The sequence below is a fragment of the Toxorhynchites rutilus genome, chromosome 2, assembly GCF_029784135.1.
Source record: "Toxorhynchites rutilus septentrionalis strain SRP chromosome 2, ASM2978413v1, whole genome shotgun sequence".
In the NCBI taxonomy this organism is placed as follows: Eukaryota; Metazoa; Arthropoda; class Insecta; order Diptera; family Culicidae; genus Toxorhynchites; species Toxorhynchites rutilus.
The window spans coordinates 158,899,296-158,924,543 of NC_073745.1; the positions used below are offsets into that span (position 1 = coordinate 158,899,296).

The 25,248-nt window shown below is 43.1% G+C and overlaps 1 protein-coding gene across 6 annotated transcripts in view; it reads left to right on the forward strand.

Moving 5' to 3' along the window:
• Positions 1-25,248, forward strand: part of LOC129768283 (gustatory receptor for sugar taste 43a) — a 47,506-nt gene continuing 22,258 nt past the window's right edge. For 3 of the 6 annotated variants that reach the window (XM_055769814.1, XM_055769809.1, XM_055769813.1), the window contains exons 1-6: positions 1-80; positions 323-495; positions 562-616; positions 21,032-21,176; positions 21,528-21,636; positions 21,743-21,805. In XM_055769814.1, coding sequence (XP_055625789.1) covers positions 40-80; positions 323-495; positions 562-616; positions 21,032-21,176; positions 21,528-21,636; positions 21,743-21,805 — 586 coding nt within the window. In that variant the 5' untranslated portion in view covers positions 1-39. Of the gene's footprint in view, positions 81-322; positions 496-561; positions 617-21,031; positions 21,177-21,527; positions 21,637-21,742; positions 21,806-25,248 lie in introns of those variants that run through there. The other 3 variants (XM_055769810.1, XM_055769811.1, XM_055769812.1) reach the window with 3 other exon arrangements.

A 25,248-nucleotide genomic window follows, 5' to 3' on the forward strand; every position in this document is an offset into this window, starting at 1 on the left:
GCTAGTAGATATGAGGAACATGAGTGCTTTTCGTATTCGATGAAGTCCGTTTTTCATTTTCTAAATCATGCTGTAGTGAGGTAGTGAGAGTGTATCTTTTTGTGTTTAGAAAATTCTTACAAAAGACTCAGTGGTATGAAATGATGCTAACAATGCAGCATCACAGGGACGACGTAACATGCCAAAATTAAATTCCTTTTGAGAGCCACGCTCAAGAAAAAGTGTTTGTCCGTGGTGTTGCGTTTTATAAATATCATCCTCCAATGACAAGGCAGTGAGTTTGTTTCTTTATAATCCTCGTTTGTGCACGTTTTCAAAAAAGGAACCGAAGACATACAATGGAAATATCCGAATCGACAAGGGCAGTGTTTTTTGTAAGTCGCGTGTTTGGTCTTGCTCCTTATGTAGTGAAGAAAACTTCCAAAGGACAAATTGTGGATTACAAACGGAACTTGTTCTTGGTGATTTATGGCTTATGCGTTGTGTTTTGTTTGGGTAAGTGTTTGAATTAAAAGCTCGTTGCCATTGTTGTTGGAATAAAAATTTCGTTTCAATACTCAGCTGGATTGACATTCAAAGGAATATTTCTCGATATTAACTCGAAGAAACCAATACGGTATGTTGAATTCTAGGAAAAAAAACTTTACCATTTGCACCAAATTGTAGCACTGCGCACTATATGCTATTAAATCGAAAAATTTGAATTTTTTATTTTGACATTTTCGGGTGACTTATAACATCAAAACTGTTAACAACCCCAAAACCATAGTAACTTGTATGTAAATATTTTTTTCATTCATTCTCTCTCGAACCCTTAGTTTTTCACCTGCTTAGTTTTTTGCATTAAAAAAATGGACTTTTTTCAGATGGTGATAAAAAAACTAAGATAGATAATTGAGTTTGAAAAATTTTTCATGAAAGGTAATTATATTAGCTTACTTGCAAAAAAAATCTACGCCCTTGCGAGCGGCCTTCTGGCAGTTAACCGGAACATTCGCCATGGCGGACGAAAACATGCGTGTCGGCATGTTTTTTTGTTCTTTCTTTGTTTTATTTATCAATTCCTTCTCAGTTTTCACGGCAAAATTGTTAGAGTAGACCTTACGCTTCATGTTGGTCCAAAATTCTCGATTGGACGCAGCTGGGGGACGTTGGGTGGGTTCGCCGACTTCACGGCCAGTCCGGAGCTAAAGAAGAGCGGCTTTGACATCCCCTTCTCGCTGATTGTCAGCCCCAGCAGCACCTTCTTGTGAAATAAACTTCACTTCGGAGCTCGTTTCCTTCGTGGAAGATGTAAAATACGAAGTGCCTTGCCAGTTGTAGCCATCCAGGGTGAGATGGGTCATCCATCACCACCGCCACGTCGCGATTCGCCGGGATAATCGACTTGACTATCTTATTCAGACTTATTGGACGGGACTTCCGCTTCCTGACATGTATGTCCATGTTCGCCAGGTACTTTTTCACTGTTTGGCCGGTTGCACCGACCTCTCGGTCAAGCGCACGCAGCGATGTAGTCTCTTTTTCCTCGATCTTCCTCTTCAGCATCCTTTGGAGCTTCTTGTCGCTCAGGGTCGTCGGCCGTCCGGAACCGGGCTTTCTTTCGATGCTCTGATTATTGTTCAATAGTACCAAGATGTTGTAGATGCCGGAACGGGCATATCCGGCGTCCACAAAGTGTCGCACGATGTCCGTTTTCGACGCGTCGGGGTACCGTTCTTTGAACGCGAACACTTCTGAACGGAGTAGCTTCACTGTTCGCCATCACGGTTAGAGTTCGACTGATAGAGCTGTCATTTTTTACCTGCTGACTCATGTGTTACTATGATTGATGCTGCATGGTTTTTTTTATAGAGGTGAGGAACGCTCTTCCAGCCTTATCTGGGAAGGGTTAACCCAGACGTCGAGTGGGGCTCTCACCCACTAAAACCAAGTCCTCTACACGTTGCCTCATTCCCCCTGGGACCACATATAGGCGGCTACTTCAGGGGCGGTTGTGCTTATGCACTTCACGAGTTTTCAACGCTGACTAGCGTTGACCTTCCATTTTCCTCTATATATCTCATTCACCTTCCGTTGTTCTCCGCAATCCATTGTACAAGCTTTCGTTTACCCGTCGAGACGTGTACCGATCATGAATTGCTCTCCAACTTGACGCGCAACCCGTCACAGTCACCCAGGCAGGGCCACCGTACCTCAGTATCGACGGAGATACGCTTGCCAAGAGGCGCCTCTTGCTGCTGCTTGGACCAATGCTGTTTGGCATGATCCTCGCCACCGCGTTGATGGCCTTTGCCGCCCTCGCGCATGCATAATTGACGTGTTGATTGAAGTTTAGCCGGTCGTCGATTATAACTACGAGGTATTTCACAGCACCTCGGTTTTGTGATGTGCCATCTGGTGCTTTATCCTGTCCATCCAGCTACCGATCGTGTCTATTGCCTCCGTCGCCAACATTTCTACTTTCTGGAGCGTCTCGCTGATTACCGTTGTTGTCCGCGAAGCCCACGATCTCCACACCTTTGAGTAACTTCAGCCTTAGTACACCGTCGTACATCGTGTTCCAAAGCGTTGGGCCTAGGATGGAACCTTGTGGAACTCCCGCCGAGATATTCTTCAGTATCTGTCCCCTGTCTGTGTTGTATACCAGGATCCGATTCTGGAAATAACTCCTCAGTATCCTGTACAGGTAGCCAGGGACCTTCAATCTGTGTAGCGCCTCGGCGATGGCCTCCCAGCGGAAAGGCGTTCTTCACGTCGATCAAAATCACCGCGCAGTAACGATCACCTCTTTGTTTTTGTTTAAGCGAAACCTGAGCTTTTTCGATAAATGTCCGAACAGCGTCCACTGTCCACGGAACCCGAACTGCATTTTCGACAATCCGTGGTCACCCTCCGTGCATTTCACCAGTCTGTGTAGAATAACCCTCTTCAAGAACTTTCCTAATGTAACCAGCAAACAAATAGGCCTATACGATGCTGGATCTCCAGGTGGCTCTCCTGGTTTCGGAAGCAGCACCAACTTTTGGATTTTCCATTTAGCAGGGAAGAGACCGTCATCCAGGGCATTTCTGCAGCACCATCCTGAACATGTTGGGGAAAGCAACGATCACCGATTTCATATCCACATTGGGGATTCCGTCGGGGCCGGGTGCTTGTTTCACCTTTAAACCTTTTGCCACCGCGATTATTTCTTCGGTGGTGACTTGTGCGTTCTCGGCTTCGTCCCCACTGTACAGTTTGGGTGGCCACGTCGGTGGGTCGTGCTGCGGAAAGAGTTCATTCATGATGACCTAGAGTTTTTCCGGACATAATTCCATGGGAGTCGTTGAACCACGGAATTTCGCCATCACGATTCGATATGCTCCACCCCAAGGATTTGCGTCGACGTCTCCACACAGCTCCCTATGGCAGTTTGATTTGCTCCTACGTATCTCCAATTTCAAGGCAGCTCTGGTCGCTCAGAACAACGCGCGCTGCTCCTCTCTTTCTACATCGGTTCGTGCCCTCTGGACTCTTCTTCAGGATCGTAGACAGTTAGCGCGAAGGATGCTGAGGGGCTCGTTCCACCAGTAGGTTGAACGTCGTCTATTCGTCGAGTCCAGTCTTCTTGGCATTGCAGTGTCGCATGCCCCCACCAGTGTTTCCGTCAGCCCGTCAGCGCTCACACCAGGAGTTCTGCTGTCTATGCATAGTGCTTCGACGAAAAGCTTTTTGTCAAAAACCTTTGCTCTCCACTTCCGCTCACAGGTACTTGTTCTCCGTACCACCGCGGGATTCCATTGGCCGACACTATACAAAATTTTATGGTGGTCGCTATGTGTGTATCCCTCCGACACGCTCCACAGTCAATTTTTCCACAAATCATTCACTATTTGCGCATTATAAAATTTGTTATGAAAATGGTTTTTTTTTTATTTAAATCGTTTATTTTTACAGGCTCAGTTACATAGGTTTAAAGGAGCCGAACTCCTTACTGTATGGTTACTAGTATATAAACATTTTTCCTTAATTCTAATGTTAATAATATAGGAAACCGATTACTCGCGGTCGACTCGAGTTTAGAAGGGTGACATATTTTCTTCAGGAAAAGGAGGGGATATGAGGATATATTGACAATGATCACACTCACACTCTCAATCACACTCTCAATCACACTCATCACACTCAATTCTTAAACCTATCTTATATCTAATATGTATTTACATTTCATCTTATTCTTAAGAAGGGATCCGATCTCTCACAAAGGAAAAGAAAAGGAAAAACTAAGGGTGTAAGGACAATCACACACGAAGATCGATAGCTTTAAGGAATACATATATTTGGGACATGTAATCAAGGTCTAACCGAGCCAACACGTCTCTCACCGGCATCATGGGCTGCCTTCCTTGGGCCCGAAGGGTGACTACTAAATTCGATCTGGCGACAAGATACAGCTCGCACGACCAAACAACGTGCTCGATGTCGTGGTAACCTTGGCCACAAACACAAAGATTGCTGTCGGCAAGATTAATACGAAAGAGTAGCGCATCTAACGAACAGTGATTGGACATGAGTCGGGAGAAGGTGCGAATAAAGTCCCGACTCAAGTCCAGACTTTTGAACCATGGTTTGAGGCTAACCTTAGGGATAATCGAGTGGAGCCACCGGCCCAATTCATCTTCGTTCCATTTGCGTTGCCAGTTAACTATGGTATTTTTGCGGACTAAAGAATAAAATTCATTGAAGGCGATTTGACGCTGATAAATATCGCCTTCAATTGCACCTACCTTTGCTAATGAGTCAGCCCTCTCATTACCCGGAATTGAGCAATGTGAAGGGACCCAGACAAAGGTAATGACATAACAGCGTCTGGATAAAGCACTCAAAATTTCTCGTATTCTCTCAAGGAAGTACGGCGAGTGCTTTTCCGGCCTCACTGAACGGATAGCTTCGACAGAGCTAAGACTATCCGTTACAATGTAATAGTGTTCAACAGGTCGTGAGGCGACGCTGTCCAGCGCCCAGTGTATCGCTGCCAATTCAGCAATATACACTGAGCAAGGATTCTGAAGACTGTGTGAGGTGCTAAAAAATTCGTTGAACACTCCAAATCCTGTGGACTCATTCATAGAGGACCCATCAGTAAAGTACATATTATCACAATTGATATCCCCATACTTTGCATCGAAGATCGTTGGAACGATCCTCGATCGAAGATAGTCTGATGTTCCATGGATATCCTGCTTCATGGACAGATCAAAATGCACAGAGGAATTGATGTAGTCAGGAAAACAAACACGGTTGGGAATATACGAAGAAGGATTAACCTGCATGGAGACGAATTCATGTGTAACAGATGAGTTACAACTCGCTCATGGATGGTCACAAAACAAGAGCTTTGTAAACAATCAAGAGTTCCAAAAAAAAACAAATAATCAGTATACCTTATTACTCCCACAATGGAGTCCCATGGTTGTTCATCCACAAGGAGCCAGATGTCGCTGCTAGTTGACGTAGTGCGTTCTCAGAATGCACTATGCATATTGGAACGCACTCTGTTATTTGGATCCAAGTGCATGAAGATCCATGCGGAGTAATTTCAGTAAGTTTATAAAAAAAATATATGAATCATAAAATTGTATCTCTTAATTAAAATTGAATACTTTATTTTTCTTGAATTATATATATATGAATTACTATAAAAAAAAATAAATTAAATGAATTATAAATATGAAAGGCAGATGCTAGATAGGAGGCTACACATGTTTTTGATTCCGATTATCAGCTCGGATACTGAACAAAACGCACCTGAATAACGCCTAGTTCAAATAGCAAAAATTAGTTTCCAACCAACTGTCAGCACAAATTTAAATCTGCACGAACAATGTTCGCAACTACACGAAACTTGGCGTCTACGTTTTGGCGCCAACCGGACGTGCGCTACCAGTGAGCGAGAGAGAGCGTGAGGCGGATAGCGATGAGAGAGCGCAGAGTATATAAGGCCATCCACCTGTAGTGTCGGCCTCTTGTATTTGGTTGGGAAGTCACCTGTGTATTAAGCTACTCGATTCTACTCAAGTGCGATCGATTGGAGAGTCAGCTATACTTTGTGCTTAGGAGTGTTTCAAGGTGATATTGTTGCCAATTCACCGTCACACGGTGACAATAGGCGGAAGAGGTGAAGTGGTACGCTTTGTGTTTTGGGAGTGGTTTCGATAGGACTGCCTGTCAACGTTTATAATCGAACCACTCGCCACGTGTCTGTTTCCGCCAATGACTTCCACCACCAACGGAAGTCAACGCTTGCGTGTATACAAGAAGAACTAGTGATCTCGAGTAGAAGTGATAGCCCGTCAACACACAGTTCCGAATACGGAGGCGAGCGAATAACCCCTTTTGGAAGCACCCGGCTCGTCCCTGCCGGTGAACGGACTCGACCCACGATCGGTGAAGCGCACATGAAGAACTTGGCCCGAACCAAGCGGGCAGTGCGGAACTCACACCACTACAACGTCAGCGAAGCGATCGGAGAATCGCACAACAAGGTACGCTATCTCTGCAGATCTCTCTCTCTTGCGCTGTGCCCGCCATCTACCGCCGGTTGTCTATCGCCGGATCGTCAGACTCACCAACGGCCGCAACGCGACATGCTAGCCAACGATTCCCCACCTCTTTTGTAAATTTATTGTAAGAGTAGTGAATATAAGAAAAACATGAATTTTGAATTTGACGTTACTTTTCAATCTATATAGAAAAAAAAGAAATCCATCAGTGTGAGGCCATCTACGAGCGAGTAAGTGTCGGTTTGTCGGTTCTTCCCTTGCTTTGCCCTGATTAAGTTGAGCTAGCAGGTTTTGAAAGGAGATAGTGATAGGCTGTTTCAATTGGCGCCCAATGTAAAATTGTATATATATAAAAAAAAATATTTCACTTCGAAATATTTTTTTTTCTTTTGTCAAAGGGAAGAACAATAAATTGACACTTTATTTATCGCGTTTTGGTCTATTGGGCATGGTGCACGAAAATTCTTCTGGATATAGTATTGGTTTGTTGTTTCTGAGCATACAAAGCGAATCTGAACAAATCGTAACTGGACTTCGAGTTGCTTTCAGAAAGGAAGTCGGTTTGACGCCCAAGTCAAGAGTATTGTTCCCTCAATAGCTTTCTTGGTTATTCAAGAGTCTAAAATGGAGTCCTATAACTCGTTTCCAGCTTCACTCAATCGTGATAATACATTTGCTATATGGTATCAAGACATTCGCGTCGATTTTCTCACGGATGATGAACTAGCGTTCGAACTATCAATTAGAGATATTGTAGTAGAAGGAGATCGTTCGCAGATGAGAAGATGTTTGAGAGCGCGGTTGAAAGCAGATAAACAAAATGGTGGTAGTGTCAAGACTTTGAAATCAGACCCGACAGCAGAAGTGCAGAAGTGTAAGGAAAAGTTAGAAGAAATTGAAAAGTGTATAACGGAAAAAAAGAAAGAAATTTTTTTGATTTACAGAGATCGGTTGCTTCATTTAGGTGCTAGAGCGAAGCTAGTTTTTAATTATGCCCCGGATCTTCTTAAGGATGATTTAGTATCAATCTTTACGATTATCACTGATCATTTGTATCATTTTTTCTACAAATCCGTGACATTTGAGCCCGAACCACGGGAATCAGTGGAAGAAGATAATTCAGAGAACGAGGACAGTTCGTCATTGGAGGATATTCTCAAGAATACCCCAGATAACGTGGAGACAGTTCAGATAGACAAGAAAGTTTTGCTCAGAGAGCTAGAAAGACGCAGGCGTGCGGAAGAATCGGAAACCTGGCTGAAGGCGGAGATTGTGAATTTAGAATACAGGCTTCAGGCGCCCCTAGAAGTGCCAAAACCCTGGAATGCGCTGGTTCAAACTGAACCAGTTGATAGTTCAGATTCATTTCCAATATTTTCGTCCGCGCCGATGTATGTTTCGGCAGGCACGTCAAGCAGACCCCCAAGAGTCTCAGAGGTTCCGACCGGTCGGACAAATTTGGGAACTTCTATTTTGTACAGTTTTGGTATGGAGACCGATGCAAATCCGAGATGTACTCATGTTCCCACGACGTCATGGGGTAATCCTATACCATCGATTTCCGTTCAACCATCAATGTTTAATCCGCCACCCACATCCAACCAATCAGTATGGTGCGATTTATATCCCAAATGGGGAAATTATTTCCCAGCATCGCAATCGTATTGTCCACCCTTGGGACACTCGGTTAACTCAGACCCTTTCAATTTTAATTCTAGTCGTATACCACCCACTACACCGACTCCGTGGAACGCTATGCCGTCTCACCATACACTCCCCGTATCTAAATGGCCAGTCGATAAGTATACCGGGGAGGATCAAGGCTTAAATCTGAACGAATTTTTATTCAAGGTTAAAAGTCTTGCGCTTTCGGAGCGAGTTTCAGATGCTATACTCTTTGACTCTGCTTTGCATTTGTTCAGTGGACCAGCTTTGAACTGGTACCACTCCATGCGATCCACAGGTCGTCTTTACAATTGGGATCACTTAGTTATGGAACTACGCTGTGCGTTTGTACACCCCGATCTTGACAACATGGTCAGGATGAAAGTGTATCTCCGTAAACAACAGCGAAATGAATCATTTCAGTCATATTACTATGACCTGGAAAAATTATTCCGGTCCATGAGTAGCCAAATCCCTGAAGATGAAAAGATGAAAATCGTTCATCAAAATATGCGCACAGATTATCGTCGTCAATTGACTTTCTTACCGATTTATGATCTACCGCCTCTCCTTGCCGCTGGCAGAAAAGTAGATGCGAATAACTTTTCTTTGTATAACAAAATGTTTGGAACGGAGAAAACGGTTAACGTAGTGGGGGCTTTTTCAGAGAGAAAGCCGGAAGCTAAAAAGCCTTCGCCTCGTCCCGACCCTGGACAAGGTAACTCCGGAAGACAGTCACATCAAAATATTAGAACCACCGACAATAATTACTTACCTCAGCAGGGAGGTACCCCTAATCGAAATTTTCAACGGAATAACTCAATAAACACCACGACCTCACACCACACCAGTCAGCCCGGAAGTTCTGGGATGAATCCTCCTCGAAGATCGTCTAACCTTCCGTCACCATTGGATAAACTGGTGAATTCACATCGCCCTCCGGACATGAGTACGTGTTATAACTGTGGAAAGTTTAACCACCAGCATGAAGAATGTCCCGAACCTAAACGAGTGTTCTGTTTGGTCTGTGGATTCAAGGGTTTTGAGACAGTAACGTGTCCGTATTGTCGAAAAAACGGCATTCAGACGGATCAAAGTCGCGGTTCGTCCAACCCGAATCTTCACGCCTAAATACCCTTCAAAACGATTCTGACCCTTCATTAGGATGGGAAGTAGCTACTGATAATATGTATGCGCCCTCCATGGAGGTGAATCAGATTACCTTTTCAAAGAAGAATGATAACCGACCGTATATCCACGTAAAACTCTATGATATTACCACTGTAGCTTTGCTAGATAGTGAAAGCCAATCAACTATGATCAATGACGTCACTTTCGAGAGGATCAATGTTAGCCTTCGCCCTTTGGATCGCCCGATCATCCTCAAAACTGCTGGAGGCGATGTTTTGGAGATAGCGGGGCAATTATTGATTCCATTTACTATGGACAATAAAACCAAGATTGTGAAGACCCTTGTTGTTCCCAAACTCGCAGTGGACTGCTTGTGTGGAATGAACTTTTGGAATCAGTTCAATATTCTACCCACCACTCAATACACGATGTGTGTTGAGAAATCAGAACCCATAGAAAGGATTTCAAAAACAACTTTGACCAGACAAGAGCAAGCGAAAGTGGAGGAAATCAAACAAACTTTTAAAATAGCTGTACCTGGGCAGATCTCTGTTACACCATTCATATCTCACTCTATTAATTTGAAAAACGAATGGAGAGACAAGCCAGCAATTCGACAATTTCCCTACGTGATGTCCCCGAAAGTACAAGGATTAGTCTCAGAAGAACTTGAACGGATGTTAAGCCTGGGTATCATTGAACGTACAAATTCTGATTGGGCATTGAATGTAGTGCCTATAATCAAACCTAGCGGGAAAGTGCGACTTTGCCTGGATGCTAGAAAGATCAATGAACGAACCGTTCGAGATTCCTACCCTTTGCCTCATCCGGGACGTATTCTCAGCCAGCTACCGCAGGCCAACTATCTTTCCACGATAGATTTGTCGGAAGCATTTCTTCAAATACCTCTGGAGAAAGATTCTAGAAGATTTACGTCCTTTTGCGTCCAAGGCAAAGGGTTGTTTCGGTTCACCCGTCTACCATTTGGACTTATAAATAGTCCCGCGACTCTGTCACGCTTGATGGATCGTGTTCTAGGATTCGGGGAACTGGAACCAAACGTTTTCGTTTATTTAGATGACATAGTTATTGTAAGCGAAACGTTTGAGGAACATATCCGGTTTCTACTACTGGTCTGCGTCCCAACCCGGAAAAAATCCGCCCAATAGTGGAATACGAACGCCCCGGGACCATTACCAAATTAAGAAGGTTCCTAGGGATGGCAAATTATTATCGACGCTTTATACCAGACTTTAGTGGCATGGTGGCACCCCTAACTGAAATGCTTAAAACAAAGAGCAAGGTAATTCAATGGTCTGATAAAGCGGAACTGGCGTTTAGCGCAGTTAAAGAATGCCTTATTACGGCACCCGTCCTAAGTTGCCCCGATTTCAGCCAAGAGTTTATGATACATACCGATGCTTCTGATGTGGCGGTCGCCGCTATCCTCACTCAAAACCAGGATGGCCTGGAACGAGTGATATGCTATTTTTCGCATAAACTGACCACCCCTCAACGCCACTACCATCCTGCGGAAAAAGAAGCTCTGGCTGCATTACTTGCGATAGAAGCTTTTCGTTGCTACCTAGAATGTAGCCACTTCACTCTAGTGACCGATTCGTCCGCCCTCACCCACATTTTAACGACTTCTTGGAAGGTAGGATCACGGTGTAGTCGGTGGAGTTTGAAATTGCAACAATATGATATGACAATTATCCACCGCAAAGGAAAGGATAACTTAGTGGCGGATGCATTGTCACGAAGTGTTGCTGCTGTTTCAAAGCTCACCGATTCATCGTGGCATAACACCCTACGTCAGAAAGTTCTGGAAAACCCAGACGACTACGTAGACTTTAGAGTATCAGACGGTCAACTTTGGAAATTCGTATCAGTGGACGAACATCTCGGGGATAGACGATACGAGTGGAAAATAATACCTCCACCTGAAAGCCGCATAAAAATTCTGCAGGCTAATCATGACGACGCCCTGCACCTCGGCTACGAAAAGACGTTGGCCAGAATCCGCCAACGATTCTACTGGCCAAAAATGGCAAAAGAAGCTAAACAGCACGTTCAAGATTGTGGAACTTGCAAAGAAGTAAAAGGGCCATCTGTGCCAGTTACCCCACCCATGGGAGAAATGCGAGTATCTAATCATCCGTGGCAAATTATTTCGGCGGACTTTGTAGGACCACTGCCCCGCAGTAAAAGGGGGAACCAGTACATTTCGGTTATTTCCGATCTTTTTAGTAAATGGGTATTAGTGCATCCCTTGAGACGTATTGAAAGTTCCAGCCTCTGCTCTACCTTAAAAGATCAGTGGTTTTATCGGAACTCAACGCCTGAGGTTATTATCACCGATAATGGTGCTAGTTACTTGTCTCGAGAATTCAAGAATTTGTTGGATAGATTTGGAATCCAACATTGGCTAAATTCGCGCTACCATTCCCAAGCTAACCCGGTTGAACGGGTCAACCGGACAGTGAATGCGGCTATAAGAACGTACGCTAGAAGCGATCAACGCCAGTGGGACACTCGTCTTAGTGAAGTAGAAACTATTTTAAATACCAGTGTCCACAGTTCAAGCAAATTCACCCCATTTTTTGTGACCCATGGTCATGAAATGTTTCTTCAGGGTACTGATCACAAACTGAGGAGGCACGAGGAGAATTCCTCTGCCGATCATTTAGAAGAACAAAAATCGAACCATTTTGGTGAGATATATGCGAAAGTTAAGACAAATCTATCAAAAGCTAATGAGACTTGTCGTAAGCACTACAACCTCCGACACCGACGATTTCCAAAAGCCTTCCAGCCCGGACAGTTAGTATACCGCAAAAATATGCAAATTTCCAGCGCTATAGATCACTATAACGCCAAATATGGCTCGCAGTACTTGCCTTGTAAAATTAAAAGTAAGATTGGGTCCTCCTCCTATGAGTTAGAGGATTTACAAGGGAAACTCTTAGGAATTTGGCCCGCAGTCCATCTTAAACCGGGATAAATGACTGGATAAAAATGGCATTTTTAGACAAATCTTCGAAAACCACCGAATCTCTCGATACTCCTTATCGTCGAACCTCTCCACGTTCATCTCCGCTCAGCATCAGATAAACTGAACCTCACAGTTGTGAAGAACCGTGGAATCATGTCTAAATTTCTGCTATCTGAGGCAACACGGAATATTACCTACGGTCTTGATTTCGCTAGAAATCTGATATCCATTTTAGATTTAAGATTGTGATCTCACAATAACCACGTCCAACCGCTATTCTCTCACTGGGAAGAACGTTGACGAATCTTTAAGATGCACAATAATTCTCTGTACTGTTGTCCAGTACAGAGTAACTTTAGACCCATCCGTAAGTATGGGAAATCGATATTTCAGTCTTCGGTCATGTAACCCTCCCAATTATATGAGAAGGCAAGCGCGCAATAGGTTTAGGTTTAGGTTTAGGTACTTCATAATTATAGGTTTATTCTAATTACTATCAGTCCAGTGAGTGCGTGAAGAATGATCATGAGAAGAGTGAAAAAGTTAAATGTTTAGAGGCCTCAACAGTAGAATGAGTGGGATAGAATGAGTGTAAAAGAATGAGTGTGTGGTTAGTAATTACGGATTTTTGACAGAAGTAGTCTCGGCGAAAAGGTTCAATGATGCTAAATAGAGGCGACGCTACACTTCATTTGGTCGCTTTTGAGTGCAAGATAGCGGAGGTTTGATTTGATGAGAATGGATGTCCCGATAAGCCGTTCTGACTGAAATGACAGCAATCGTGGTTACCAGATTCGTACGTATGTTTGGTTTCGATGGGCTAATGCAGTGTCCAAGGAGGTATGGCAGTCCCAGCTTAATATTTGACAAAAAAAAAACGACGAACGTTTTTTTTCCTCCGGCCCGGGGAGTATTGTAACAGATGAGTTACAACTCGCTCTTGGATGGTCACAAAACAAGAGCTTTGTAAACAACCAAGAGTTCCAAAAAAAAAACAAATAATCAGTATACCTTATTACTCCCACAATGGAGTCCCATGGTTGTTCATCCACAAGGAGCCAGATGTCGCTGCTAGTTGACGTAGTGCGTTCTCAGAATGCACTATGCATATTGGAACGCACTCTGTTATTTGCATCCAAGTGCATGAAGATCCATGCGGAGTAATTTCAGTAAGTTTATAAAAAAAATATATGAATCATAAAATTGTATCTCTTAATTAAAATTGAATACTTTATTTTTCTTGAATTATATATATATGAATTACTATAAAAAAAAATTAAATGAATTATAAAATGAAAGGCAGATGCTAGATAGGAGGCTACACATGTTTTTGATTCCGATTATCAGCTCGGATACTGAACAAAACGCACCTGAATAACGCCTAGTTCAAATAGCAAAAACTAGTTTCCAACCAACTGTCAGCACAAATTTAAATCTGCACGAACAATGTTCGCAACTACACGAAACTTGGCGTCTACGTTTTGGCGCCAACCGGACGTGCGCTACCAGTGAGCGAGAGAGAGCGTGAGGCGGATAGCGATGAGAGAGCACAGAGTATAAGGCCATCCACCCGTAGTGTCGGCCTCTTGTATTTGGTTGGGAAGTCACCTGTGTATTAAGCTACTCGATTCTACTCAAGTGCGATCGATTGGAGAGTCAGCTATACTTTGTGCTTAGGAGTGTTTCAAGGTGATATTGTTGCCAATTCACCGTCACACGGTGACAATAGGGACAATAGGCGGAAGAGGTGAAGTGGTACGCTTTGTGTTTTGGGAGTGGTTTCGATAGGACTGCCTGTCAACGTTTATAATCGAACCACTCGCCACGTGTCTGTTTCCGCCAATGACTTCCACCACCAACGGAAGTCAACGCTTGCGTGTATACAAGAAGAACTAGTGATCTCGAGTAGAAGTGATAGCCCGTCAACACACAGTTCCGAATACGGAGGCGAGCGAATAACCCCTTTTGGAAGCACCCGGCTCGTCCCTGCCGGTGAACGGACTCGACCCACGATCGGTGAAGCGCACATGAAGAACTTGGCCCGAACCAAGCGGGCAGTGCGGAACTCACACCACTACAACGTCAGCGAAGCGATCGGAGAATCGCACAACAAGGTACGCTATCTCTGCAGATCTCTCTCTCTTGCGCTGTGCCCGCCATCTACCGCCGGTTGTCTATCGTCGGATCGTCAGACTCACCAACGGCCGCAACGCGACATGCTAGCCAACGATTCCCCACCTCTTTTGTAAATTTAATGTAAGAGTAGTGAATATAAGAAAAACATGAATTTTGAATTTGACGTTACTTTTCAATCTATATAGAAAAAAAAGAAATCCATCAGTGTGAGGCCATCTACGAGCGAGTAAGTGTCGGTTTGTCGGTTCTTCCCTTGCTTTGCCCTGATTAAGTTGAGCTAGCAGGTTTTGAAAGGAGATAGTGATAGGCTGTTTCACATGATATGAGCTCATGAATCCAGAATGAAAATTTAGCTCGATCAGCTGCTCAAAATTTCCGATCACCAATGGGTTCATAACCTTACACCGGATGAGGAACCGAAGAGTTAATAAATTAAAGCGATCTTTTAGTGGGAGTAGGCCTGCCAAAACCTCGAGACTCATGGTATGCGTTGAGGGCATACATCCCAACGCGATACGGAGACAAAGATACTGAATTCGCTCGAGTTTAATGAGGTGTGTTTTGGCAGCTGATTGAAAACAGAAACTGCCATACTCCATCACTGAGAGAATAGTTGTTCGATACAACATTATAAGATCTTCGGGATGGGCTCCCCACCAGGTGCCGGTAATTGTACGGAGAAAGTTTATTCTTTGTTGACATTTTTTACTCAGATACCTAATATGGGCCCCCAAGTACATTTAGAGTCGAACCAGACCCCAAGATACTTGAATGACATAGCATGAGTGATCGGTTTACCCAAAAGTTGAAGCTTTGGTTTTGCTGGTTTATGCTTCCTAGAAAAAACCACCATCTCTGTTTTCTCCGTGGAGAATTCGATCCCTAGCCCAATGGCCCAGGTTGAAAAATTGTTCAAAGTATCTTGTAAGGATTCTTGCAGGTCGGATTCGTTTGATCCTACGACAGACACCACTCCATCATCTGCAAGTTGTCTTAGGCTGCAATTTTGTGTAAGGCAATTGTCAATGTCGCTTACGTAGAAGTTGTACAAAAGGGGGCTTAAACATGAGCCCTGGGGGAGTCCCATGTAAGAGACCCGACTTACTGCCGAATCTCCGTGAGAAAAGTTCAAATGTTTCTCACAAAGCAAGTTATATAACATATTATTCAATAGAGGCGGCAGACCCCGAGATTGTAATTTGTCTGACAAAACCTCTATTGAAACAGAATCAAAGGCCCCCTTTATGTCCAAGAATACTGAAGCCATTTGTTTTTTTTTCGGCGTAAGCCATTTGAATTTCTGAAGAAAGCAACGCAAGACAATCATTCGTCCCCTTGCCCCTGCGGAACCCATATTGTGTATCTGAGAGTAGGCCATTCGTTTCAACCCATCGATCAAGGCGAAACAAGATCATTTTCTCCAACAACTTCCGTATACAAGACAGCATTGCTATTGGGCGGTACGAATTGAAGTCGGACGCGGGTTTTCCGGGTTTTTGAATAGCTATAACTCGTACTTGTCTCCAATCATCTGGAACAATATTATGCTCCAGAAACCGATTGAATAAGTTCAACAAGCGATGTTTCGCCACATCAGGGAGATTTTTCAGCAAGTTGAACTTAATTCTATCCGATCCCGGAGCAGAATTGTTACATGAAAGGAGAGCAAGAGAGAATTCTACCATCGAAAACTCGGAATCAAGATCGCACCTATCTTGTGGTATATTTCGAATAATTCTTTGCACTGGAGCGGAATCGGGACAAACCTTTCGTGCAAAATTAAAAATCCATCGATGTGAATATTCCTCGCTTTCATTGGATGAAGAGCAATTTCTCATGTTTCGAGCCACTTTCCATAATTTTTTCATTGACGTTTCTCGTGACAAACCTCCCACGAAATTTCGCCAATAAGCACGTTTTTTCCCTTTGATCAAGTTTTTAAATTGATTTTCAAGGTCCAAATACGTTTGAAAATTCTCAATGGTTCCACGTTTCCGAAAAGCTTTAAATGCATTCGATTTATCTCCATAAAGCTTGGAACACTGGCCATCCCACCATGGATTGGGAGGCCTTCGACGAATAGTGGAACCTGGGATGGGTTTCGTTTGAGCGCGAACCGCGCTATCATGAATCAAACGAGAAAGGAAGTTATACTCCTCCAATGGAGGTAAACCATCTATGGCATTGATGGCTAGAGCAACCGCGTCCGAATATTTATTCCAGTCAATGTGTCTTGTGAGGTCATATGCCATGTTTATAGATTCAGAAGAATTTGACCCATTGGTGATGGAAATTTTGATTGGCAAGTGATCACTACCGTTGGGATCCTGGATTACATTCCACTTGCAATCTAACGATAGTGAATTCGAGCAAAGCGAGAGGTCAAGAGCACTTGGGTTAGCAGGAGGTTTAGGTACACGTGTTGTTTCCCCAGTGTTCAAAACGGTCATATTGAAGCTGTTACAAAGGTCATATATCAACGATGAACGATTATCGTCGTACGGTTCCCCCCAGGCAGTTCCGTGAGAGTTGAAGTCTCCCAAGATCAATCGTGGCTCAGGAAGGAGTGAGCACATGTCAACAAGTTGCTTGCGGCTAACCGCAGCTCTCGGAGGCCAATACAAGCTGACTATACAGAGGTCTTTGCCTCTGATGTTTGCATGACAAGCAACAGCTTCGATCCCTCCAATAGGTGGAAGGTCAATTCTAAAAAATGAGTGACACTTATTGATCCTCAATAGTACCCCTCCGTATCTGTCATCGCGGTCCAAGCGTATTATATTAAAATCGTGGAAAGAGAGATCATTTTGAGAAGAGAGCCAGGTTTCGAATAGAGCAAAAACATCACAATTGGGTTTATGAATTAGAAATTTGAATGTATCCAATTTAGGGATAAGACTACGACAATTCCACTGTAAAACAGTGATATCTCCGACCTCTCTATTTAAATTAGACATCAAGAGAGATAATCATTCCAAGGAGGGGCCATGTTTGCATCAATTGCTGCAAAATTGTCTTTAGTACTGGAAGCATTGCGGTGACAATGGTTCTGATGGAGTCGGAAACATTAAAACACGTGAAGATTTGATCCACAAGGTCAGACAACTTTATAAATCCCGATTGGGAAGTTGAACTTGACGGAAAAACAGGGACAGTTGGGGTTTTTGTTGTCCCCTCGAGTGCTGGGTCGTTCGAAGGTGAACTATTACCACGGAGGCCAGGAGGGACCTGATTTTGCTTATCCGCTGCACTCGATTTTTTGGGCAAGCTAACAGGGGGTATCACCGGAGGGACTTGTCCTTGAACTTTGGGAGTGGTCACATTTTTGCGCCGGGGACTCCCTTGAGAAATAAACGGCGTGCCCCCGTTAGCTGTATCCGCTTCCATTTCGTCAACTGGCAAAGTAGCGAAGACATTGTGTGTATTGATTGGTTGTTGTTCTTGAGTCAGTGGAGAAGCGCCCTTCAAAATTTCTGCGAAAGTGCGTTTAGAGCGTTCCCTCAAAGAGCGCTTCTGTTTCTCCCAGCGAGCCTTGTATGTTTCACAAGGTGAGAGCACGTGTGGGGATCCCCCGCAATATGGACACTTATGCTCAGTCGCACTGCAGGATTTCCCCTCATGTTGTTCTCCGCAAGTGGCACATCGTTCTTTATTGGCACAATAAGCAGCCGTGTGACCAACTGACTTGCACTTTAGACAAGTCATTGGCTTTGGAATAAAAAGTCGCACGGCTAACCTCAATTTATCCACCATCACGTAGTCAGGGAGAGCTGAACCAGCGAAGGAGACTCGAAACGAGTTGGACGGCGTAAATTTCTTTTCTTCTCCTTCATGGGAGACTGTTCCGAGCTGGCGGCAACCCAAGATCTTAACAGTCGTCGAGGGCAGTTTTTTAAAACGGCCGGTACCTTCACTCGTAATGTATTCGCACGTCAAGCCCGTTTCGGTTATCACACCCTCAATTTCGACTATGTGAGATGGAATGTAGACCCGATACTCAATTGTAAAATGCTGATCGACAACAATCTTGTTTGCGTCTTTTCGATCATTCACGACAACTCGCAATTTGTTTGGTCTAACCTTCGAAATTTCCGAAACGGAGGTATACCTTGCCAGATCTTTCGCGATCTGCATGACTCTCAACGCCTTTCCATTTGGCTTAGGCCTGAAGAAAACAACCCAGGGACCAGTTCCGGGCGCATCTTCTGGATAGACCTTTACACGGGGAGTGGGAATAACAGGGGGGGAAGGCGAGGACGGGGATTGAGAGTGGGAAGACGAAGGTTGAGAAGGAGCGGGAAGAACAGAGGGAGAAGACGAGGTTGAAGGTAGAGTGGGATCGTTAAGGGCAGATGGGAGATTTGCTAGTTTTTTGGAGGGAGGCTTGGTAGGGTTAGCTGACTCGTCCCCAGAAGAAGTATCTTCCGTATTTGGTACGCGTTTGAGTGACTTTTTTTATCACTTAGGAGGGAACTAGAGTCAGAGACCTCCATATCCGAAGGTCCCCCACCCTCTGCCATTTTAAATTTGGCACTTATATTCTAAGTATTTTTTTTAAAATAATATTTCACAATAATAATAATTCACAACAACAAACAAAAAAAAACTTATAATTAATAAATATTTTCTCTCACTATATTCAATCTTATTCACCTATGAACGCACTCCAGTGCAGATGAACGGGAGCGTGCTGAAAGCTCGTTGGTGGTGGGAATGTGCCTACGACACCACTACACACAGTCGTCGGTGAAAGCTTACCCGCACTGTCACTGTTGGCTCGATGACTCGGCGAAATTTCCAATGTCGGCGAAGCAGCGACAAAACAAAAACCAATGCTTGGCTTTCCGAGGATGAAAGCCTCTATCCACTTGCAGGCAGGGCACTTCACTCACTATCCAGATAGCGAAATGAACTCTTCAGCGGCAAAAAAAAAACAACAATCACGCGGTAACCGATAACGGAACTTGGACGCGACTTTCCTTCGTCTGGTTACTTCGGGCAATCGGCGAAGAATGATGAAAATGGTTAATAATCATGAAAAAATCGGTTCTAACGTAACACAAAGGTTTAATAAAAATCCAGATTCTGATGCCAGCTACATGGAAGAGAGACGAAATGGCTGAAAAAGATTGCCTGACTAATTTCCAACAACAGAATTCCACGCTATCGATCAAAAAATCCGGAAGCTACTATTCTAAGTCGAGCTAGACTTTCGAGACCTTTATGTAGGTTTCAGATAGAGAAAAGATGAGAATTTGAAATTTTCATTAATATGTTTTTTTTTCTCTCGACAACATGATATTTGTTAACTGTTTTTGTTTTTGTTTTAATCGTTTAATTAATAATGAAGGAAAACTCTAATGGAAACGCTTATTATTTGATTAAAAAAACATGCCTTTTATATGATAGACATGCTGTATGTATTGACCAACTTACCCCGTGTGTGGGGTTAGTTGGCCAATTTATTCTGAAATATAAAGGCGTTAAATAAAAGAAAAATCTCAAATAAATGATTCTCTGGTTATATAGGTAAGCTTCATTGTGGTACATAGCATTCTATCGCAAAACTACGTACTACAAAGTTATAACCAAATTTATTCAAAAATGACCAACCAGCCCCGTCCTACCCTACTGTAGAATAGTCGTTGAGTGTAGTTCGTCTAATATTTGAACTTTTTATATCCTGTAAAATAAAATGTAAACAGTCCTGTAAATGAAGATATATGTTGCTTTGTGCTGAAAGTCGAGTGCGTGAAATTTTATAATAATTGGTACCTAGAAACAAATGACAGCGTTTTGATCTGGAAAGATTGTTTACTTAGTACAGGGTCTATCAGATTAAATGCTCACGCAACAAATTTCAATAACTTCTATAAAAGTGAACCGATTTTTATTTATAAAAAACGAAAATAAAGCTTATTTAGGGCATTTTCGGTGTGATCACCCCTTTATTTCGATAACATTACGACTTCGATGCTGTTGAAAATCCGAGTTATTTCTTCTTTAAGTTCCTCCAAAAAAAGCTATTTAACATGAACAACTATGTGTTATCAATACAGAAATCATTAACCCTACCACCTACAATATCGAGTCTCACTCGTGGTGAAATCACTTTGCCAAAACCTAAACCTCGGTTCGCTCTTTCAGAAATGAAATCGTAGGCTAAGGGGTTAAACTATTCATCTGTAAGGTCGTATCCCCCAGTGGTCGAATAATGTTAAGGTCATGATCGGAACAATACAGCAAGATCCATCATTCAATGAAAAAAATCGGGAAAGCCTACAGAATTATTATGAAACTCACTTTCACGAATAATCAAGGTTCTACTGTATTTATTTGAAGCAATGTATGTTCATGATAACTTCTAGTGTTTTGTTATGTTTTCAATACTCGTACACATGCATGAATTGTTAGATAATTGCACATGTCTGGTTAAAGCTGTATTGTTGGTTGCAAACCCTATAGATATTGAAAGACACGAGCACGCTTGAATGTCTTAAAATACCAATTACAATCAAATTTTAAATTGACACAAATTGAGAGTATTCCTTTTGGAAAGTTTCGTTATTAGGATGAAGACAGCAACTTCTAAGGTGGTCACTACATTGGATGTATCGGTCGTCGTTTCTGCCTGCATTTGCGGAGTTTTTTGCGGTGTGTATGGATTGCCATACGTGAGAGAACTCAATCAACGTCTGAATGAGGTATTCGTTCGCTTTGATGTTTAAATGTTGGAAAGATTACGCTTTGTAGTAGAAAATCAGCATATACCACAGTAAAAGCTATGTGCTACCCATTCTGGCCTCATAGAACAAAATGACTTAATTGGCGGAGTAATTATTTTCCGGTAGACAAAATGTAGTACAGCGGAAATTATCGCTTTACGCTTGTTAAATTGAATACATTTTTCATGCTCCGATGAATTTTCTGCCCGAAATGAAAACTTTGCCTTGTCTTCCATGGAAGGCGCTCTGAGTTGAAATTCGGGTTTTCGGCTTTGCCTTTGCCTGTATTTTTCTGCTTATATTTTTGAATTTAATTTTAACCATTTCTAGGCGGACGATATGCTTTCGGTGTATGTCAAGGCGGACAAACAGAGCAAAGAGAAGCGAAAAGGTCTCACAATGTTAGCTTTGGTGGGAGTCATCATAACAGGAGCGCTAGGTGAGAGATTTTCCCTCCTCCGGATTTCGCAACCAATTGCAAACAATTGCCCGAGGCGGTACCGAGTGAAACGTAAAATAATGAGATAAGTTGCTTAATTTTGCAGCCCTCGACATTTGGGTCTGGTATCGGATAGCGCAAAAAGTGAAAAAAGAAAATCAAGACTCGGGTAAGTTGAACGTCTTCCTCAGCGAGCAATTTGTGTCGTTCGGTGTGATTGATGAGGAAAAAAGAGTGGATGTGTCGAGATGGAGTGTGGCTGGGGATGGATATTAAAGGGAACTTTTCTTCGAAGATTATATTGTGAATTAGTGTACTTAAATGAGAAATAATCCGTTACACTACTCGTTTGATTTCAGCAACACAATATCCTTTTCAAATTACTTTGTTACTTTGCTGAACAATTTGAATGAATAAGTAATTTTTTTTCCCCAAAATATATATTTTATTAAGGCACATGTGGCGTTAGCCTGACGGGGCCGGGAGTCCAATATTTTGACAATTTTTGTCTTACAACTATGTTAGTAATATGTAACCGATTACTCGCGGTTGGCTCGAGGTTAGTATTACAAGTGTTCTCATAATTGGTATGTTGCAGTCTTCGATGCTCTGTACGTGTGCCCGACACGGGATACTTCCTATTGGGATGCAGCTGACCATTAATCAGCAACGCCCCCCTAGTCTGTACCCCATATCTAGCGTGATGCGTCTTTCTCGACTCGAGGAATCCAGGATAGAATGGTCACTAGCCGGCGCAATCATCAGCTCGTGTAGAGTTGTCATGAGCGGTACAACCTTTGGCTCTTGTTGAATGATCAGTGGACTGCACAACCTTTGGCCCGTGCATCTGTAAAGAGTGTGTGTATGTATTGCCGCGACTAAGTAAAAGTTTATCGATCGGATAGGAGGGATATGAAACGGGGGCACAACGAAGGAAACATCATTAAACGTTGACATCGGCGTTTCTGAGGAACAGGTATAGATGAAGCAGAAGATCAGGATCACGGCTACCTAAGATATCCCGGACGGGGATATCCGATTGTCTGCCTTGTGCTCTCAGTGCTCTAGAGAGCTGAGAGCGAGCAGCATGGAACCGGATACACGACCAGACAACATGCTCGATGTCGTGGTAGCCATCGCCACAATCACAAAGATTGTTTGCTGCGAGCCCAATGCGATAGAGATGCGCGTTTAGGTTGTAGTGATTGGACATAAGCCGAGATATCACGCGAATGAAATCACGACCTACATTCAATCCCTTGAACCATGCACTCGTCGAGACCTTAGGGATAATCGGGTGTAACCAACGACCGAACTCATCACCACTCCACATGCGCTGCCAACTTACGAGCGTATACTGACGAGGAATGTGGAAAAATTCATTATAAGCAATTTGCCTTTCAAAAAGTGTGCCATCTAAAGCGCCCACCTTAGCTAGCGAGTCCGCTTTCTCATTCCCCGGAATCGAGCAATGAGAGGGAACCCATGCTAAGGTAATCTTGAATAATTTTTCGACCAAAACACTCAATAGTTGTCTTATTCTTGTTAGGAAATAAGATGAGCGTTTATCAACTTTCATTGAGCGGATTGCCTCTATTGAGCTGAGACTGTCTGAAAAAATAAAATAGTGGTCGATGGGCAATGTTTCAATGATCCCTAATGCGTGATATATCGCACCCAGTTCAGCGACATACACGGAACAAGGATCTTTGAGTTTGAAAGAGGCACTGGAATTTTCATTGAAGATGCCGAAGCCAGTGGACCCGTTTATGAATGAACCGTCAGTAAAGAACATTTTATCAGATCCAACTTTCCCATATTCTGCCGAAAATATCGGCGGAATAGAATCGGAGCGTAGGTGATCTGGGATTCCATGGATTTTTTGTCGCATGGACAGATCAAAAATGACAGAGGAATTGCAGAAGTATGGGAAGCAAACTTGGTTGGAGATGCCTCATGGTCTAAAGACATAAAACTTGACTGAGGAGTCAGTTGGAGTAGATTTTCGAAGTTATCAATCACCAATGGATTCATGATCTTGCAACGGATGAGAAATCTGTAGGATAATTCTGTGAACCGAAGAGTAAGCGGGGGTACTCCTGCCAAAACTTCGAGACTCATCGTATGTGTCGAATGCAAACACCCCATGGCTATACGCAAGCAACGATATTGTATTCTCTCCAGCTTGAGAATATGAATCCTGGCAGCTGATCGGAAGCAAAAACTGCCCTATTCTAACACTGATAATATCGTTGTTTTGTACAACTGAATGAGGTCTCCTGGATGGGCACCCCACCATGTTCCGGTTATTGTTTGGAGAAAATTGATTCTTTGCTGGCATTTCTGTTTCAAATACGCAATGTGTCTCTCCCAGGTACACTTAGAATCAAAATATACACCCAGGTATTTGAAAAACATAGAGTGTTGGATCGTTTTGCCGGATAGGTGAAGATGGAATTGGGCGGGTTCGTGCTTCCTAGAAAAAACGACCATTTCAGTTTTCTCCGTAGAGAATTCGATACCCAGCTTGAGGGCCCACGTGAACAGATTGTTCAGGGTATCTTGCAACGACTTTTGCAGAACGACGGGATTAGTACCCGTGATGGAAATAACTCCATCGTCTGCAAGTTGTCTCAGCGTGCAGTGTCTAGTTAGACAATCATCCATATCATTGACGTAAAAACTGTACAAGAGGGGGCTTAGGCAGGAGCTTTGTGGTAGGCCCATAAAACTGTAACGAGAAGATCTCGAGCTGCCATGAGAGAAAATCATGTGCTTTTCTGACAGTAAATTGTACAGGAAATTGTTGAGAATTGGTGAAAGTCCACGATTATGAAGCTTCTCTGAGAGAATTTCCATGGAAACTGAATCAAATGCCCCTTTGATATCGAGAAAAACGGAAGCCATTTGTTCTTTGCGAGCAAATGCGATTTGGATTTCAGAAGATAGCAGCGCGAGACAATCATTTGTCCCTTTACCTCGGCGGAAGTCAAACTGCGTATTTGACAGCAAATTGTTCGTTTCGACCCACTTGTCCAAACGAAGTAGAATCATTTTCTCTAACAATTTACGAATACAGGATAACATTGAAATCGGCCTATACGAGTTGTGATCGCAAGCCGGCTTGTTGGGTTTCCGTATGGCTATCACTCTCACTTGTCTCCAGTCATGCGGGACAATATTCAGCTCCAGAAACTTGTTGAACAAGTTCAGCAAACGCTGTTTTGCCAAGTCGGGAAGATTCTTCAAAAAGTTGAATTTAATCTTGTCCGACCCCGGAGCTGAATTGTTACATGAGAGAAGGGCAATTGAGAATTCCACCATCGAAAAATTCTCATAATTGCTTTGAAGTGGAATGTCGCGTACGACGTTTTGTGCAGGAACGGTGTCGGGGCAGACCTTCCTTGCAAAGTTTGGTCATTGTTCCTACTTCTAAATAAATCAAATAACTAAACCCAATGACTGTTGAATTCAACACATGATATATATGTAGTTGGAAGCGGATCGGTAAGCCGTGATCGTCGTCATCATCGTTATATTAATTCAGTTAAAGAAGGAAATTACACTCTGGTCATTCGCAGTCAAAATTGATTTCAAACAATGGATCCAAAG